The sequence below is a fragment of the Aethalodelphis obliquidens genome, unplaced genomic scaffold, assembly GCF_003676395.1.
Source record: "Aethalodelphis obliquidens isolate GAN/ISIS:26980383/991018 unplaced genomic scaffold, ASM367639v1 scaffold3, whole genome shotgun sequence".
Lineage (NCBI taxonomy): Eukaryota > Metazoa > Chordata > Mammalia > Artiodactyla > Delphinidae > Aethalodelphis > Aethalodelphis obliquidens.
This window is the reverse complement of record NW_020837947.1, coordinates 9,858,233-9,875,996: the sequence shown is the minus strand read 5'-3', so window position 1 is coordinate 9,875,996 and position 17,764 is coordinate 9,858,233. Positions and strand designations below refer to the sequence as shown.

General features: G+C 43.9%; 1 protein-coding gene across 8 annotated transcripts in view; it reads left to right on the top strand.

The window, feature by feature from the left end:
- Nucleotides 1-16,406, top strand: part of ARID1B (AT-rich interaction domain 1B) — a 412,304-nt gene extending 395,898 nt beyond the window's left edge. For 7 of the 8 annotated variants that reach the window (XM_027082627.1, XM_027082631.1, XM_027082624.1 and 4 more), the window contains 5 exons: nucleotides 2,232-2,382; nucleotides 5,048-5,144; nucleotides 6,550-7,333; nucleotides 9,174-9,304; nucleotides 11,802-14,928. In XM_027082627.1, the coding sequence (XP_026938428.1) occupies nucleotides 2,232-2,382; nucleotides 5,048-5,144; nucleotides 6,550-7,333; nucleotides 9,174-9,304; nucleotides 11,802-13,526 (2,888 nt within the window). In that variant the 3' untranslated portion in view covers nucleotides 13,527-14,928. Of the gene's footprint in view, nucleotides 1-2,231; nucleotides 2,383-5,047; nucleotides 5,145-6,549; nucleotides 7,334-9,173; nucleotides 9,305-11,801; nucleotides 14,929-16,176 lie in introns of those variants that run through there. The other variant, XM_027082651.1, reaches the window with a different exon arrangement.
- Nucleotides 16,407-17,764: the final 1,358 nt, after the last annotated feature.

The following is a 17,764-nucleotide window of genomic DNA, read 5'->3' as shown; positions in this document are numbered from 1 at the left end:
AGAAGGAGAATAACCGCATCAAAGGATAAGAATTCTTTTTTCATTTACTGAGTATCTTCTACTATGGTAACAAACTATCCCCAAACTTAGTAGCTTTAGCAACAACACTTGATTCTGTCTCACAGCCTGTGATGGGCGGGGTGGCCCTGGGCTCCACACGTGCTCAGCTGGGGCTCTGAGGGGCCGCTGTCCACTGAAGCCTGACGGAGAGCTCTGCTGAGCTGGGGTGTCATTTGAATGGCTGTGTCACCTGGAGGCTCTGCTGGGAGCTCCTGGAGCTGTTGGTGGGGGCCTGTTCCGTGGGGCCTTTCCACAGGGCCTCTCCTTGGAGGTCCTTGGGCGCCTCGTGACATGGTAGATGGGTTCCAGAAGGAGCACTCCAAGAGTGCAGCCTCACTTGCAGCCCTCACAACTCTCTGCTGCATCACATTTGCTGGTGCCCAGCCTCCTAGTGGGTGGGACTTCACAAGCTATGAACGGAACACCCAGAGGTGTGCTTCTTTGGGGGGGGGGGTCACCAAAATATAGCCTATCATAGCAGGTATTGGCAAGTTATACCAATTTAATACTCTTAACATGAGCATGTGGGTCCTCCCATACCAAGAATGATTATTATCAGTGGTTTTAATATTTGCCAATCAGATTGGGAGGGGGGAAAGCCTCACAGTTGTTTTAACTTGGATTTCCTTAATTATAAATGAGATCATACATCTTTTCATATATTGAGCGGCCATTTATTTGTCTTTTCCTGTGAATGTCCATCGACGTGTTCACCCATTTTTTAATTTGATTGTCTTTTTCCTTATTAATTTTTAAGAACTCTTTATGTTAGGGAATTAAGTTATTTAGCTCTAGTTATCTCCCTTATTTCTGTCTGTCTGTTTTTACATCTGTAAAATGGAAAGTAACGTCAAAACTGGTTCTACTGCAGGTTGATTTAAGATCTTGTAAGATATAAAGTACGTGAAAGCACCTTACAAAGCAAAACACATTCTGCCAGTGTCAGGCTTCACTATTTGCACCTCTCTACCAGCCAAACATATTTTATCAGCCCACAAAATTTTAATCGGCTTTTATCCCATGGAACTTAAAAGTAACCTTCAGGTGGTGGTAGTACTGTATATCAATTAAGATTTGCATTAAAATGTTTAATTTGCCTACAGGCTAGTTTCTGGGCCTGACCCAATTCAATTTCCTTCAGGCTCTGAGCTAATGCTAATTTGCATATTTGACCTAATTGACACTCTACCCCTTGTTAGAAATAGTTGTATCTCATCCCTTCTTGAGCTGTTCTTAGCTCCCTAGTGATTTTCTTCATCCTGATTTTAGAGTGAGTCAGCGCATGGGTGGTTATGTTAAGGTTTTCACTTTTTTTTTTTTTTTCCTAAAAGGGAAGGGAAGTAACTCTCCCTATATATTTCATCTCTTCCTTACAACCATTCCATGAGATGATATTCCCAACCACATTTTATAGACAAGGAATTAAACTTAGAAGTTCAGCAGCTTACCCAAATAAGTATGGATCTGGGCCTATGTTCGCTTCCTGTATTACTGCATAACACAAACTTGTGACTTAAAACAACATACACGTATGCCCTCGCAGTTTCTATGGGTTCTCAGCTCACAGCAGAAATCAAGCTGTCAGCCGGGACTCCATTTCTTCTGAGCTTGTTCAGGTTGTTGGCGGAATTTGTTTCCTCGCAGTTGTCGGACTGAGGTCCCGTTTTCTTATTGACCGTCATCTGGGGCCTTCTCTGCTCCTGGAGGCTTCCGTCGTTCCTAACACATGGGCCTCTCAGGCCAGCGGGGGAGAGTGTCTCCGACTTGCTCGTCTCTCACCTCTAGATGCTGATTTAAAGGGCCCACGTAGGTGCTCTCCCTTTTGGTTAGTTCAGCCAGCTGATTAGTGACTTTAATTACATCTGTGACATCCCTTTTGCCCTGTGATGTAGCATAATCCTGGGAGTGACATCCTATCCCATTCGTAGGTTCTACCCACACTCAGAGGGAGAGACTCATACAAGGTGTGTACGGGGGTGGGGAAGGGGGACCTCAGGGTCCATCTTAGAATCCTGCCCCAACAGGGCCCATCTTGACTCCAGACCTTATGCTCTTTCGTCGGTATTGTTGTCTGTCATATTAAGGATAACAGCAATGACTAGAAAGGGATGTTTGGGCCCTTTGGCTTTTGAAAGTGCTTAATTTTTCGTCTGTTCCTGAAAATATTGCAGTGCCTGGAAGTAGTGAGCCGTTTATGACGCAAGGACAGATGGCTGCCAGCAGCATGCAGGACATGTACAACCAGAGCCCGTCTGGAGCGATGTCCAGTCTAGGCATGGGGCAGCGGCAGCCGTTTCCCTATGGAGCCAGTTACGATCGAAGGTGAGTGTTTCCTAAGAGGAAGATGAGGTAACTCACTAGAAACTTCCCCTCTCACACACACACTTCTGAGCCCGGGGAGCCGATGGAGTTTCAAAGGATTGTGCGTGTCAGGTGGCTGCCTTCAGTCGACGACTGTCACAGGACTGGGGAGAAGGACCTTGTCCCCAGGCCACCAAGTACAGCTGTATTTTTATTAGCGAGTGCCCAAAGGCACAAATGAGAAATATGCTGGGGCTGGGCTGGCCAGGGCAAGAGTCTCCTCTCTCAGGATGCAAGAGCCAGGGCGGTCACGCCTCGAGCCTCCACACCTGGCTCCTCCTGTGACCTCAGCGCCAGCCTGTCTCCCAGAGGCCGAGGTCTGGGCAGTGGTACCACACTGGGCTGCCAGCAGGCTCAGTGGTAGTGGTTCTTGGTAAGGTCTTCCAGGTGTTGTTTTTTCAGTTGTTTCCACTGTGAACATTTTAAACAGGGAGGGAATACTTTGTTCCTTAATAAACATCTCTGAGAAAAGCCAGGGCAGCTTTTTTTTTTTTTTTTTTTTCAGGACAGCATCTTGATATTAAAATGGCAAGTAAGGTTGCACTACTGGCCCAGATTATTTTAATAAGATAGAAGGAAAGTCATTGAAACGTCTCTGAGAGGAAGCTCCCTCCTAAAATAGTGGCTTAGGGTGGACTTCTTTGTGTGAAGAAGGCTCCTGACCTTGGTCCTTAACCACGGAAGCCCCTTCCCTTGGTTGGCATGTTCGTTACCTCCCTAACGGAGAAGTGCTCAGAAACAAAGGCTTCGATTTAACATTTTTAAAGAAAACCAGTGGAGGTGCAGTAGAAGGCTCCTTTTCTAACTGTCGCTGCGCGGGCAGTTCTCAGGACAGGCAATGGTTTCCGTCGCTTCCTTGGAATCCCATGTGGCGAGGCCTCCGTCCACACTGCTCCCCTTTCCTCAGTACACATGCTGTAGGTTAGGTAGTGAGGTGTCCCTGGTTTAACACAAAGGAAAAAAGGTTTGAAAAATCACTGTTTTACCGAATAAGGTTTCTTTCTAGCATCCTCTGTGAGCCTGGTTCTTGAGTTACACAGCCTCACATGCTCAAAGCCATGTGGTACTTTCTAATAGTGACTCAGGAATCTCGACTTCTTATTCTGACCTCCTAGTGAAGGTTTATTTGTGAAATCTGCCTCAGTCAGTTACCATTGTGTGATGTCTAGTGTACTGGATCAGGGTTTTACTAAGGTTTGGTTTGTTTTTGAGGGTCCAGGAAAAGCTTTGGTGAGGGTAGGGGGTGAGGGGTAGGCTGATGGGATTAAACGGAGAACAGTCATCCTGGGACATATATTCTTAAAGGAACCCAAGCAAATATGCTTTTCTGTTTCTTCTGGAATGCTTTCTGGAATAGTGCGTGGCCTGGGTTTAATAGTCATTTGGACTCTACCACATTAGGATTTACCTCATTAAGTTTTCTCTTCTGAAAAGTGTTACTCGTTCGGCTGAAATTTTATCCATGTCAATTATATTTTTTTCCTCCTAACTGTAAGCTACCTTCTAGATATCCGTGTCATTAGCAAAAACTTCCCATGTATCTGTTTTACATGTGATATTCTAAAAATTCATTTATTTTCCTTCTTATTCTCACTCCTTGACCAGTTTAGGAGTATATTCAGTCCAAGTATTCTCTTTCTTACAAGATTCAATATACTATCTACACCAGCTTAGTTTTTAAGTTTTCGATTCATTGCTCTTTTAAACATGCTATTTATAACTTCTCAATATGAAATAAATGTATTGCTCATTCCCATTTTAAGATTTAATAGACGTACTTAAATCATCCCTGTTATTCTTTTTTGTAGCCTTTTAAGGTCATAGGACTTTGAAATTTTGAGTAGTTTTGTCTATACTTAGTATCATTTGGATTGATTTTGAAGTATCCCTTTAAAAACTTGCACATTGTATATTCATGATGAGAAAGTAAGACATATAAACATTTTCCACCATTATATGCCAATGTTCTGGTACTCCTAGAAATACTGCTTTGATTCTTTGGTTCTCCTGTTATTTCTTTTTTTTTTTTTTTTTTTTTTTTAAGATTTATTTATTTATGGCTGTGTTGGGTCTTCGTTTCTGTGCGAGGGCTTTCTCTAGTTGCGGCGAGCGGGGGCCACTCTTCACCGCGGTGCGCGGGCCTCTCACTGTCGCGGCCTCTATTGTTGCGGAGCACAGGCTCCAGACGCGCAGGCTCAGCAGCTGTGGCTCACAGGCCTAGTTGCTCCGCGGCATGTGGAGGGCTCGAACCCGTGTCCCCTGCATTGGCAGGCGGACTCTCAACCACTGCACCACCAGGCAAGCCCCTCCTGTTATTTCTTGCCCTCGTTAATACCTCACATCAGCCTGTGCCGTGCCCTCCCCGTCCCTCAGTGGATGGGCGGGGCCTCTCTTCAGAGGCGGAGGGTGGCTCCGTCCAGCGGGGCTCCTCCCATCCACCGGCCAGGGATCGGCAGCGTCCCCAGAGTGGGTGCTACCACCCCTTCTGCTGGGAGCTGAACTGTGCTGCTGCAGCTCCCAGCGCCTGTCTGGAGGGTGCAGTGGGGTTTCCAGAAATGGACTCTTCCTTCCTCCCTTGGCCTGAGGTCCATGGTAAGTGAAGTTCTCTTTGAATGCCTCATTCTAGGCATGAACCTTACGGGCAACAGTACCCAGGCCAAGGCCCTCCCTCAGGACAGCCAGCATATGGAGGACACCAGCCGGGCCTGTATCCACAGCAGACGGTGAGTTGGCGAGCGGCATGCATCTCTGTGCTTTCTGTTTAAAATTCAAACTCGTACTACTTCTGGACAGTTTTAGGAAGTATAACAAAAATGACATATAACAATCAGGTTATGTTTGTTTTTGCTCAAAAATATTCCTAGGATTTTGAAATCAGAAAATTAGAAATAGCTCTTGAAAATATAACATGTCGTAGGAAGTTAAGGACATTTCATCCTTGTAAATAATAAGCCCGAGTTCAAGTATGGTTTAGACATATGTGTGTGTTCATTTTAGCACAGAAATTTGTCGATATGTTTTAAAGAGGATGTGTAGGGAAAACAACTTAAGATATTACATACTAATAGTGAAAGTTGATTTGTTTTTAAGAGTAAGATATTAATGACTGCCTATTTTCACTTTATAGGATAGGTGTTAGGTTCATGCTGTTTACACAGCGCTGCAGCTCAGAGATGGTGGTGAAGTATGTGAGGTAACCTTGCAGTTATCACGACCAGTGCAGAGGATTGCACAATATGCCATGGCTTTTCAGACACAGGAATTTACTGTTTCTAAACCACTTTTCAGGTCTAAGACCTCTTGTAAAATAGAAGGGATTTTAAACATTTATTTAATTTTATTGGAGCATGTTTCTACAGTGAATTGTATTATCAAACCAACTGATCTTAAATGGTTTTCAAGTAAAGTGAAAGAACGCTAATTAGCATATGAGCATCTCCCTCCCTTCCTCTCATCAGGAGCTTCCCACCCTGATCAAGTGCTGGAACCCCCGGCGTCCCTGGGGAGGAGAGTTAGGAGCAGGGCTGCACCAGCCCTGCCCTCAGAGGCTTTCATGGAGAATGTGACCCACACAAGCTGGAAGTCGGGACGGGGCCATGGAATGTCAGGTGTCAGGGGGCACAGGTCCAGTCTGAAGAGCCAGGTTCCGTGTGGAAGTTTTTCTGTAAAGTTAGGCCCAAGGAATCTGTTTAACCCAGGACCCCTTCGGGCTGGCCCTCAAAGGGCTCAGTCCCTTCCGATGAGGTCTCTCTCTACCTACGGAAGTCACCCTAGTGCATCCCCAAGCCCCTGTTCGGCACTGCCTCTGTGGTGGTCACCAAAACCATACACTCCCCAAATTGCAGCCCTGGAAAATAACCAGGCGAGAAGGCTTCCCCCCCCCGCCCCCCCGCAGAAAATTTGAAGCACATGAAAACGAACCGCGGAAGCTCCTTCAGAGTACGTGACCTGGTTTATGCAATACTGAATACAGTGCGTAAAATTGTTAGTCCGTAGATGTTGTGGGAGCTTCCCCTATTCATTTGGAAATGCACATTCCACCAGGTAATAACTGTTCTGCATAATTCAAGTGTGTGATTATACCTGGAAAAGCACATCAGTATGATCTGTCTTTGTGTGAATTTTCAGAATTACAAGCGCCATATGGATGGCGTGTATGGGCCTCCAGCCAAACGCCACGAGGGAGACATGTACAACATGCAGTACGGCAACCAGCAGCAAGAGATGTATAACCAGTACGGAAGTTCCTACTCCGGACCCGACAGGAGGCCCATCCAGGGACAGTACCCGTACCCCTACACCAGGGAGAGGATGCAAGGCCCGGGGCAGATACAGGCGCACGGGATCCCACCCCAGATGATGGGCGGCCCAATGCAGTCGTCTTCCAGCGAAGGGCCTCAGCAGAGTATGTGGGCGACACGCAACGATATGCCTTATCCCTACCAGAGCAGGCAAGGCCCCGGCGGCCCTGCACAGACACCTCCTTACCCAGGCATGAACCGCACGGACGACATGATGGTACCTGATCAAAGGATAAACCACGAGAGCCAGTGGCCTTCTCACGTCAGCCAGCGTCAGCCTTACATGTCCTCTTCAGCCTCCATGCAGCCCATCACGCGCCCGCCTCAGTCATCCTACCAGACGCCACCGTCGCTGCCAAATCATATCTCCAGGGCGCCCAGCCCCGCCTCCTTCCAGCGCTCCCTGGAGAGCCGCATGTCTCCCAGCAAGTCCCCCTTCCTCCCCTCCATGAAGATGCAGAAGGTCATGCCCACCGTCCCCACGGCCCAGGTCACGGGGCCGGCCCCCCAGCCGCCCCCAGTCAGAAGGGAGATTACCTTTCCTCCTGGCTCTGTGGAAGCGTCACAGCCCGTCTTGAAACAAAGGCGGAAGATTACCTCAAAAGATATTGGTAAGTACTCCCAAGGCTCTGCTCCTGAAATGAATTCCTGTTGTGATCTAGAACTTTAACTTCAGGTTGGATGTAGTTGCTTAATCTCAAAGGGATGCCATTCTGTGACTACAGACCATCAGGACGTGTTTTTGTGCAGGAGCTACAGTTGGAAGCCGCTCATATGAGTTAAGCAGTAGTGCCAGAGAAGAGCGAGAGTTAAAATGGCATTTTTACGTGTGAGTGTTATTTGTGTGAGAGGGTAGAGCTCCATGTGAGAGACCAGGGATTCCTCAGTGACTGTGGACTGTGTTTTGGGCTTAAAGGTTTGATCTTAACCAAACACTCAATCTCTGCCATGTGTGCCTAATAGAACAGCTGCCAGGCTGATGAAACACTAGGGCGGCCTGAGAAGATTTGACGGCAGGTCACTCTGTAATTTTGGCAACAACATACAGTGAGTTTCCCCAGGAGCTAAACAGAAAACTGACTGTGCTATGTAGATAGATGCGTGATGTGCAGCATGGAACTCCGTATGACATGATACACAGAATTGTTGTAATCCGGGCAGCACTGCTGATAGCGGCCGAGGAACTCTTTCCGTTGAACGCTGATGTCACCTATTCATCCTATTCGGAGCGTTCTGAATACTAAATAGAGATTCGGAGTATCTGGGAGTACCCAGAGTTTTTCTGCATTATTTTTGAAGTACTTTTTAACACAGCAAAGGAAATAATAGGGTTCAGTTGTATAAAAATTTTTTTCCAAAAATCTCAGAATCACGTGGCTTGAAATCAGTTGCAGTGATTAGAAAATTAAAGCTATTAAGGATGTTTTCAATCACTGGACATTAAGGATGTATATGGGGGGTGGGGAGTAAGGAGTTCTACATAGAAAGGGTACTGGAGGCGAGAGAGAGATAGACCCTGAGCACCATGTTACGTATGGAAATATATATGTAAAAATATACGCATGTATTTGTGTGTTTATCTGTGTGTGTATAGATGTTTAAATAAATATATATATATTTAAATTTTAAAAAAATTTCTTAGTCCATGTTATACCAACCTAGGGAAACTTATGTTCCTTATTTTAAAATGAAAGCTTGCCTTTTCTACTGCAAAAGTATTATGTGCCTATCTTAGAAAATTTGAGAACTAGATGGAATTAAAATAAAGGTGGAAACCCACGACCCCCACACGGAAGCTTGCTGTTGGCGTCTGGACTGCCTGCTGCTGTGGGGAGTTCCGACTGCCGGAACCACGTGCTGCCGCCGGTTTCCTGAGATGGCTTCCCTTGAAATTTCAGGCACATGATGGGCCTCTCCTCCCAGCCCCATCTTTTGACAGATCTTACAGATCTTTTCCCCTTATCGCTCTGGCTCAAGCCAACCTCCTGGAAAACCTGAACCGTCAAAGTGCTAATACTTAGCAGCACGTTGTGTGGGCAGGAGCTCAGACAGAAGACAGCACGGGAGAATGAAGGCTTTGTATCTGAGAAGGTGCTGCTTGGGAATTAAATTCTGCTTATATTCTGCGTATTCACCAGCCTTCGGAAGACGCCACCTTGAGACATTTGTGAACGGAGCAAAAGAAGACATACGGAAAGGCTCATTCATGCTTACTCACTCCCACCTCTGTTTAACCTGCGAAGCGAAAAGCTCTTCAACCACAGAAGTTTCTTAGTGCAGCTGTCACCTCCACCTAAGAATCTGAAATGACCACGTTTAACTGTCCCTCAGAACATTTGTTTAAAATCAGTATTTAACTTAACACTCTGCTTCTTTTTCTTTTGTTATTTTCTATTCTTTCATGCGTAGAGTTAGTATTAATCATATCCTTGTTTTTTCCCCCGTTTTTAGTTACTCCTGAGGCCTGGCGTGTGATGATGTCCCTTAAGTCAGGTCTTCTGGCTGAAAGTACTTGGGCTTTGGACACTATTAATATTCTTCTATATGATGACAGCACTGTCGCTACTTTCAATCTCTCCCAGGTAAGCCAGCAGCAATCCAGCTGAGGACCAAATTAGAATAAAAAAGTGAAGTACTGCATAATTCTTAAGCTAATGCCTCAGGTAATTAGCACTCACCAGCTAACATTTTTTTTATCATTGCAGCTGTTATAAACCAACATCAATCAATGTGTAGTTGTCTGAGAATTTTGTCTGGAATAATAATTTATTTCAGTCTTTAGTATAAATACACACATACCTATATTTCTCATAAGAAAATGGTGACCTTGTGTGCACATGTATATGGAATAGACAATAGTGGTGAAATTAAATTGTTGTTTAGAATGAATATTAGCAGGCCAATGGGAATTAATCCAAATGTAACACAAAGTTATGGCTGTAGTCAGTGTTGGATGAGACATTACCATACAGTAGATAGCAGTGAGACATTACCCTATTTTCCAGGGGGACCTAACATCTTTCTTTTATTAAAAAGAAATGTAAAATTTAAAAAGAATTTTTATATTACAGAAAATGTATAGTATTGGGTTGGCCAGAAGGTTCGTTTGAGTTTTGTCTGTTATGGAAACCCGAACGAACTTTTTGGCCAAACCAATATTACAGAGAAGTCGAGAAAACAGTTTAAGAAACCCCCTTGTACCCATTATTCTGCTGCAATAGTAGTGAGGTCATGGCCAAACTTGTTTCTTGGTCCATTCCCTCCCTTCTCTGCCTCCCTCAAGGCTATTTTGAAGCAGTCATTTACAAGCCTACTACTTTAAAAAAAAACCAAAAAAAAACCCTCCTTTGTTCTGTTCTAGTCTTCAAGTAGCTTCCAGCATAATAGCTAGAAGAGAGCAAGGGAGCAGAGGATTAGGAAAAAGGCCCAAGAGTCAGCTGGACTACAGACTTTTTAAGAAATATTTAGAAACAAAAATCAGAAAAGGTTATTTTCCCTTCTGTGTATGAACAACTCTGCTTTTGCCGAAAAAAGCCAAAACATCTAATTGCATTGCTTCTCCTGAACTAGGACCAGAATCTTCCACTTCCTCTTTCTTCTCTCATTTAAGTCCTCATTAGAGCCCTGAAAGGCAATTCTTCAGTTGATAGCAAGTATATTAATAAGGTTATAAACATTGCATGAAATTCATTTTAACAGAAAATAAGTATTAAAAGAATATATACTACCTTTGCTAGAGGAATAATTTTTCATCCTTACGCTAGGTGAACTAACTACTCTTGAGCACACTTTTTCATAACCAGAATTGCGTCAGCAATTTTCCCTCTTCCCTTGCCCTGGGAAGAAACTAAGCTTTAAGTTGGGGATGGGGTGGGAGGGGGGCGACATCCAAACCTCCACCTGAAAAATTGTGCCTTCATCCCCTAAAGGCAAGTACTGTCTCGTTGGTCCTTGGGTTTCCTCTTGCTTCTTTTTTTTTTTTTTTTTTGCGGTACGCGGGCCTCTCACTGTTGTGGCCTCTCCCGTTGCGGAGCACAGGCTCCGGACGCGCAGGCTCAGTGGCCATGGCTCACGGGCCCAGCCACTCCGCGGCATGTGGGATCTTCCCGGACCGGGGCACGAACCCGTGTCCCCTGCATCGGCAGGCGGACTCTCAACCACTGCGCCACCAGGGAAGCCCTCCTCTTACTTCTTAATAATTGTTTCAAACCCACTTTCAGGAAACTTACAGCAGGATATGAAATTATGGTTGATTTCCATAACATCTGTCATTAAGAAATCCTTGTTCACTTACTTACCCTTTATCATCCCTAAATGCAGCAGCATGGGATTGAGGGAGGGGAGCAGGCCAGTTGCTAACCATGGAGTATGTTGGTTTTCTTGATATAAACATTTGCTTAAAGGAAACAAAGGTGGTTCTCATAGTGGCTTTTGTCTTTCAGCTGGAGTTGTGAATAGCTAAAATACAAAAGTGCATTCTGTGAAAGATCCTCATTCATTTATCAGGGACTAAACTGATCTGTGTTTATGAGCCACTACATTGCTGAAATTATCTTCTCCCCCAAATATATGGAGAATGTAAATTAGAATAACCTATGGCACCTAAGACAAAAATAACCGTAAAATCCTAGAATAATAACCATAAAAATCCAGGCAAGCAAAGTTTTAGATAAATAAGAGGACAGACTCAGTTTGGGTAAATGAGTCTAGAAAATCCACGTTCCCACTCTTCTAGTCATGATTGCATTGTGTCTAAGTCAGAAACAAAGGTACAGAACAGCAGAGCACTCCCTCACTGACAATATCAGAAATGTGAAAATAACAAGTAAGTTTTCATGTTGATACTGTAAGAAGGTAAACAGCAAATAAGAAAGATGGTACATGTTGGTTTGATCAATAATGAAAAATTCAGGAAGATAGTTCTAGCTGACATATGGTTTCTCTTTCCTGGCCTGGCCAAAAAGGAATCAAAACATGAAAATAATCATAGCAAATGCATTGCTAGCTCTCAGGATTTTCACCCACTCAGTCGCACCTGAGGTTATGACATGGTACCTCTTCTCTTTCTCGTCTCTCTAGTTGTCCGGATTTCTCGAACTTTTAGTAGAGTACTTTAGGAAATGCCTGATTGACATTTTTGGGATTCTTATGGAATATGAAGTGGGAGACCCCAGCCAAAAAGCACTTGATCACAATGTGGTAAAGAGAGATGACAGCCAGTCCTTGGCCGACGATTCTGGGAAAGAGGAAGAAGATGCCGAATGTATTGATGAGGAGGAAGACGAGGAGGAAGACGAGGAGGAGGACGGTGGGAAGGCGGAGACTGAGGACAGGAGCAGCATGGCCTTGGCCTCCCCCGATGCCACCGCGGATCCAAAGGAGAAGCCCAGGCAAGCCAGTAAGTTCGACAAGCTGCCAATAAAGATAGTCAAAAAGAACAACCTGTTTGTCGTCGACCGGTCTGACAAGCTGGGCCGTGTTCAGGAGTTCAGCAGTGGACTTCTGCACTGGCAGCTCGGTGGCGGGGACACCACCGAGCACATCCAGACTCACTTTGAGAGCAAGATGGAAATTCCTCCTCGCAGGCGTCCACCTCCCCCTTTAAGCGCCACAGGTAGAAAGAAAGAGCAAGAAGGCAAAGGGGACCCTGAAGAGCAGCAAGAGAAGAGCATCATTGCAACCATTGATGACGTCCTGTCTGCTCGGCCAGGGGCTCTTCCTGAAGACGCAAACCCTGGTACCCAAACCGAAAGCAGTAAGTTTCCCTTTGGAATCCATCAAGCCAAAAGTCACCGCAATATCAAGCTGCTGGAGGACGAGCCGCGGAGCCGGGACGAGGCTCCGCTCTGCACCGTCGCGCACTGGCAGGACTCGCTGGCTAAGCGCTGCATCTGCGTGTCGAATATTGTCCGGAGCTTGTCTTTTGTGCCTGGGAATGACGCTGAAATGTCCAAACATCCAGGCTTGGTGCTGATCCTGGGGAAGCTGATTCTTCTTCACCACGAGCATCCCGAGAGAAAACGAGCGCCGCAGACCTACGAGAAGGAGGAAGACGAGGACAAAGGGGTGGCCTGCAGCAAAGATGAGTGGTGGTGGGACTGCCTCGAGGTCTTAAGGGATAACACGTTGGTCACCTTGGCCAACATTTCTGGGCAGCTAGACTTGTCTGCTTACACGGAAAGCATCTGCTTGCCAATATTGGATGGCTTGCTGCACTGGATGGTGTGCCCGTCAGCAGAGGCACAAGACCCCTTTCCCACCGTGGGACCCAACTCTGTCCTGTCGCCTCAGAGACTTGTGCTGGAGACGCTCTGTAAACTCAGCATCCAGGACAACAATGTGGACCTGATCTTGGCTACGCCTCCATTTAGTCGTCAGGAGAAATTCTATGCCACGTTAGTTAGGTACGTTGGGGATCGCAAAAACCCAGTCTGTCGAGAAATGTCCATGGCGCTTTTATCGAACCTTGCCCAAGGGGACGCGCTGGCTGCAAGGGCCATAGCTGTGCAGAAAGGAAGCATCGGGAACTTGATAAGCTTCCTAGAGGATGGGGTCACGATGGCCCAGTATCAGCAGAGCCAGCATAACCTCATGCACATGCAGCCCCCGCCTCTAGAGCCCCCTAGCGTGGACATGATGTGCAGGGCGGCCAAGGCTCTGCTGGCCATGGCCAGAGTGGACGAGAACCGCTCAGAGTTCCTTCTGCACGAGGGTCGATTGCTGGATATCTCGATATCAGCCGTCCTGAACTCTCTGGTTGCGTCTGTCATCTGTGATGTACTGTTTCAGATTGGGCAGTTATGACATCAGTGAGAAGGCAGCATGTGTGAGTGAAGACTAGAGGCTCCCGTATAACTGGCTGTTTTCTGTTCTTGTTTCTCCAGTGTAGGAAGATGGAAAGAAAATCTTTGCTCCTCTGCCCCATCCACTATTTACCAATTGGGAATTAAAGAGATAATTAATTCGAACAGTTATGAAATTAATATTTGCCATCTGTGTGTATAAGTACATCCTTTTGGGGTTTTTTTTATTTTGTTGGTTTTTTTTTTTAACCAAAGTTGCTGTCTAGTGCATTCAAAGGTCACTTTTTGTTTTTCACCGGTTTTCTTTTTAATGTGCTTTTCCATGTCTTACTGCATTTTTTGGGAAGCGAATTGACTTTAAAGAAAAAAGTTAGGGTAAAAGATGCTAAGATGGGAAAATTTCACCACACTGAGGCAAAAAGGTGAAAAATTATCAATTTCCTAGCTGTGTTATTCTTCAAATAATGAAAAAATTAAAACTGCATCCCATCGCCCAAAGCTCTGTGCAATAGAAACTTCTAGAGATGTAGGTATAGGGGCTCACGGAGGTGTGTCAGTCAGCAGTCAAAGTATGAAATGATACTGGTTTCTCCACAGGAAAATGGTTACATTAGGCTAGGAGCAAAAACAATGTTTCTTTAAGTTAAGATTGAAAACACATACCTGACAACGATCAACAGAAATTGCTTCCTCACCACTACCGTCATGTCTGCTGTCTGTTGTTTGACCTTCCACATGACAGTTCTTCACAATTCCTTTAATCATTTTTTAAATATTTTTTTTACTGCCTATGGGCTGTGATGTATATAGAAGTTGTACATTAAACATACCCTCATTTTTTCTTTTCTTTTTCTTTTCCTTTTTTTTTTTTTTTTTTAGTACAGAGTTTTTAGTTTCTTTTTCATGATGTGGTAACTACGAAGTGATGGTAGATTTAAATAATTTTTTATTTTTATTTTATATATTTTTTCATTAGGGCCATATCTCCAAAAAAAAAGAAAAAATACAAAAACAAACAAAAAAAACAAAAAAAAAGAGGGTAATGTACAAGTTTCTGTATGTATAAAGTCATGCTCTATTTCGGGAGAGCAGCTGATCACAATTTGCTTCATGAATCAAGGTGTGGAAATGGTTGCATATGGATTGATTTAGACAATGGTTACCAGTACAGACAAAAAGAAAAAAATACAACTAAAAGGAAGAAACACAACTTCAAAGATTTTTCAGTGAAGAGAATCCACATTTGTATTTCAAGATAATGTAGTTTAAAAAAAAAAGAAAAAAACTTGATGTAAATTCCTCCTTTTCCTCTGGCTTAATGAATATCATTTATTCAGTATAAAATCTTTATATGTTCCACATGTTAAGAATAAATGTACATTAAATCTTGTTAAGCACTGTGATGGGTGTTCTTGAATACTGTTCTAGTTTCCTTAAAGTGGTTTCATAGTAACCAAGTAACAAATAGGGGGAAAACAGCCGTATACTAACATAGCCCCTCGTTAAGAAACCCTGAGGTCGGGAGGGACCTTTAAGGGTTACCTACTTGAGAGTGGGGAGCAACAGTTTGATTTTCTCAAAGTATTTAGCTAATTAGTCTTTGTTTGAAGCGATCAACTCTAACAACATTGAGGTATGAGAATTTTCAGTGTGCATGGGAGGTGGCTGCCGGCCCTTGAGGTGAGATCCCAGGAGCTCACTGGCCTGCCAGGTTAACACCCTGCCTTTTTCTATCCCCATCTTAATTTCGATCAGAGTTCAATCTATTCCATGTTTCTCTTGTGTGCCTCAAAGTTATTTTGCATTAGTTTACTCCACCGTGTATAATATTTATATTGTGCAATGTTAAAAAGAATATGTTATATTGTATGTGGTGTACATAGTGCAAAGTGATTATTTCTATTTCAGGGCATATTAATATCCTCATATTCCTTCCTACCCGGTGCACAGCAGCTTTTTAATACTTGTCACTTCTAATTTAAACTTTTTCTTCCTGGGTCGTTGACTGCTATTATGTAACAATCAATTTCTTTGAAACGGCTGCAGAGTTCAGCTGTTAGTGGACACCCTTCTGACTCTACCTCTTCGCACCACCTTACAATCTCAGCAGACTCAGAAATTCCAAGTCCATTCGCCAGACCTGTTACCCGGGCGCACATTACTCACGATAATACATGGAAGAGTTAGACGAGAGCGCTCAGTTATCATCAGAGTGTGAAACAGGACTCCAGTGTTACAAGACAACATTTTTTCTGCAAGCATTCTCATCATCTGGCAACTCCCACATTACTCAGTCTTCTTACATAATAAGGCAGCCAAATATATGTTGAATTTAAAACCCATTTATAATTCTACTTTAAATACATCTGCTTGCTAAGAACAGATTCTAGTGCTCCAACCTTCAAATATGGAGACTTGTAAGAGGGAATTCAATATTATTCTAATTTCTCTCTTACAGAGTACGAATAAAAGGTATACACAAACTTGGAAGTTTGTTAATCAAAAGAGTAAAATCATTACAAAAGACTGTTGTTGTCCTGGTTGTTATCGATACCTAGAGTCTGAGCAAAAAGATTTTACATACGATACACAGCATAATCTCTATAATAATCCAGGAAGATTTTAGCATCCTTTCTACATTTTCACCCCAGAATGAAGACTACAGAAGCCCATGAAGAACTTACAACCTGCCTGAGATCACCTTGCCTACAAACTGAGTTATTGCTTTGTCCTAAAAATGAGTTGGTTTTTTTTTTCCTATGAGGCTTTTCAGAAATTTACAGGATGCCCATACTTTAAATGTGTACCAAAAAAAAAAAAAAAGATTAAAATAAAGGTGCAAAGAAAGTTTAGTATTTTGGAATGGTGCTATAAAGTTGAATCTGTTGGTATTTGAGTGAATTCTTTAATGTCACATAAGATATTACTGGGTGGCATGTGTGCAGAAATAACTATTCAAATGTTTTGTTTGAGATTGGGAATGATATAGAATCAGTTTTTATTGGTGAATGTGGCCTATTCAAAAACTAGTTAGGCAGTTTTTGTAAAGTTATAATGGAGAACGATTCTTTTAAGGGGGTATGAGCAGTTTGGTGATAAAGAATGTAAGCTATTAACTACCTCTTTTACGAAAAGAAAATGGCTTTAGCCCTGAAATCATCCATTTAAAACCTGCTGGAAATATTTCATTTTTTATCAAACACCATGTACAGATTCCCATATCTGTTCACCTGCAAGGAAGCAAAGAAAGTATTATAAATGAGCCAAAGTGACAATTCAAACAGCCCATTTTCTTGCTGAGTTTTGTTTCACGTCTTTATCTGGGGAGCTGAGCGCAGCTGCCTGATATGCCCGCACTCTGCCATCCCGTCAGCTCTCTTGGAGAACCTCAGAGTCAAATGAGCTTTTAAAAATGCCAGTACATGGTGATAGTATATAACCTGCTAAGATGTCACGTTATTCATTAATTCAGCAGAAATGCACTGACCACATGCTGCGTGCCAAGCTCTGTTGTTCTAGGTGCTGAAGGGTCATTCATGAGCCAAGACCCTGATTCAGTTATGTTCTGGTCGTTCTTGTCAGACAATTACAGAAATAAACTCATCTTCCAAATACAGCTTTTATGCATTGAGAACACTGAGTACATTTTGTTGACTAAGAAGTGAAGCGAGGATCTAGCTGTGGGAATTGGGGTCTGGTATAAGAAGAGTTCTGGACTAAAATCAGAACTCAGTCAACTCTCAGCTGGGGCCTGACCCACATGCTTGTGAGCTCTAGAAAACGCAGTGGGACAGCCGGTCTCTGAGGCCCCTTCCAGCCCTACAGTGTGACTCTAAAGTGTCTGGTTCCCTTCCTGATTCTCTGCACACGAGGGTGCTTGTACGTTCCCAAGTGGAGGGGAAAAAGCCAGAGTCAATAGCCTGGCACCCAGTGATCCCAGCTTACGTGATCAGCCCTTGGAAGTTCAGGAATTGACTAAAACTATACAAGAAGACCTTATTTAAGGGCTTTTTTGTTCTTAAGTTCCACAAACCGCCACACGCGCCCACGCGCATCTCCAGTCACTGTGTTTCATGCTTCTACCGGCTGATTTCCAGTCGTACGTTTGTTTTAATGATGATCCAAGTCGTGCAATCCCCTCAAATGCCAAAGTCAAGTTAATTCACTTGGGATTTAAATATATGAAACCCTGAGGGGAAGGTGGGGGAAGAACATCCAATGTGTCCCAAAGTATGAGAC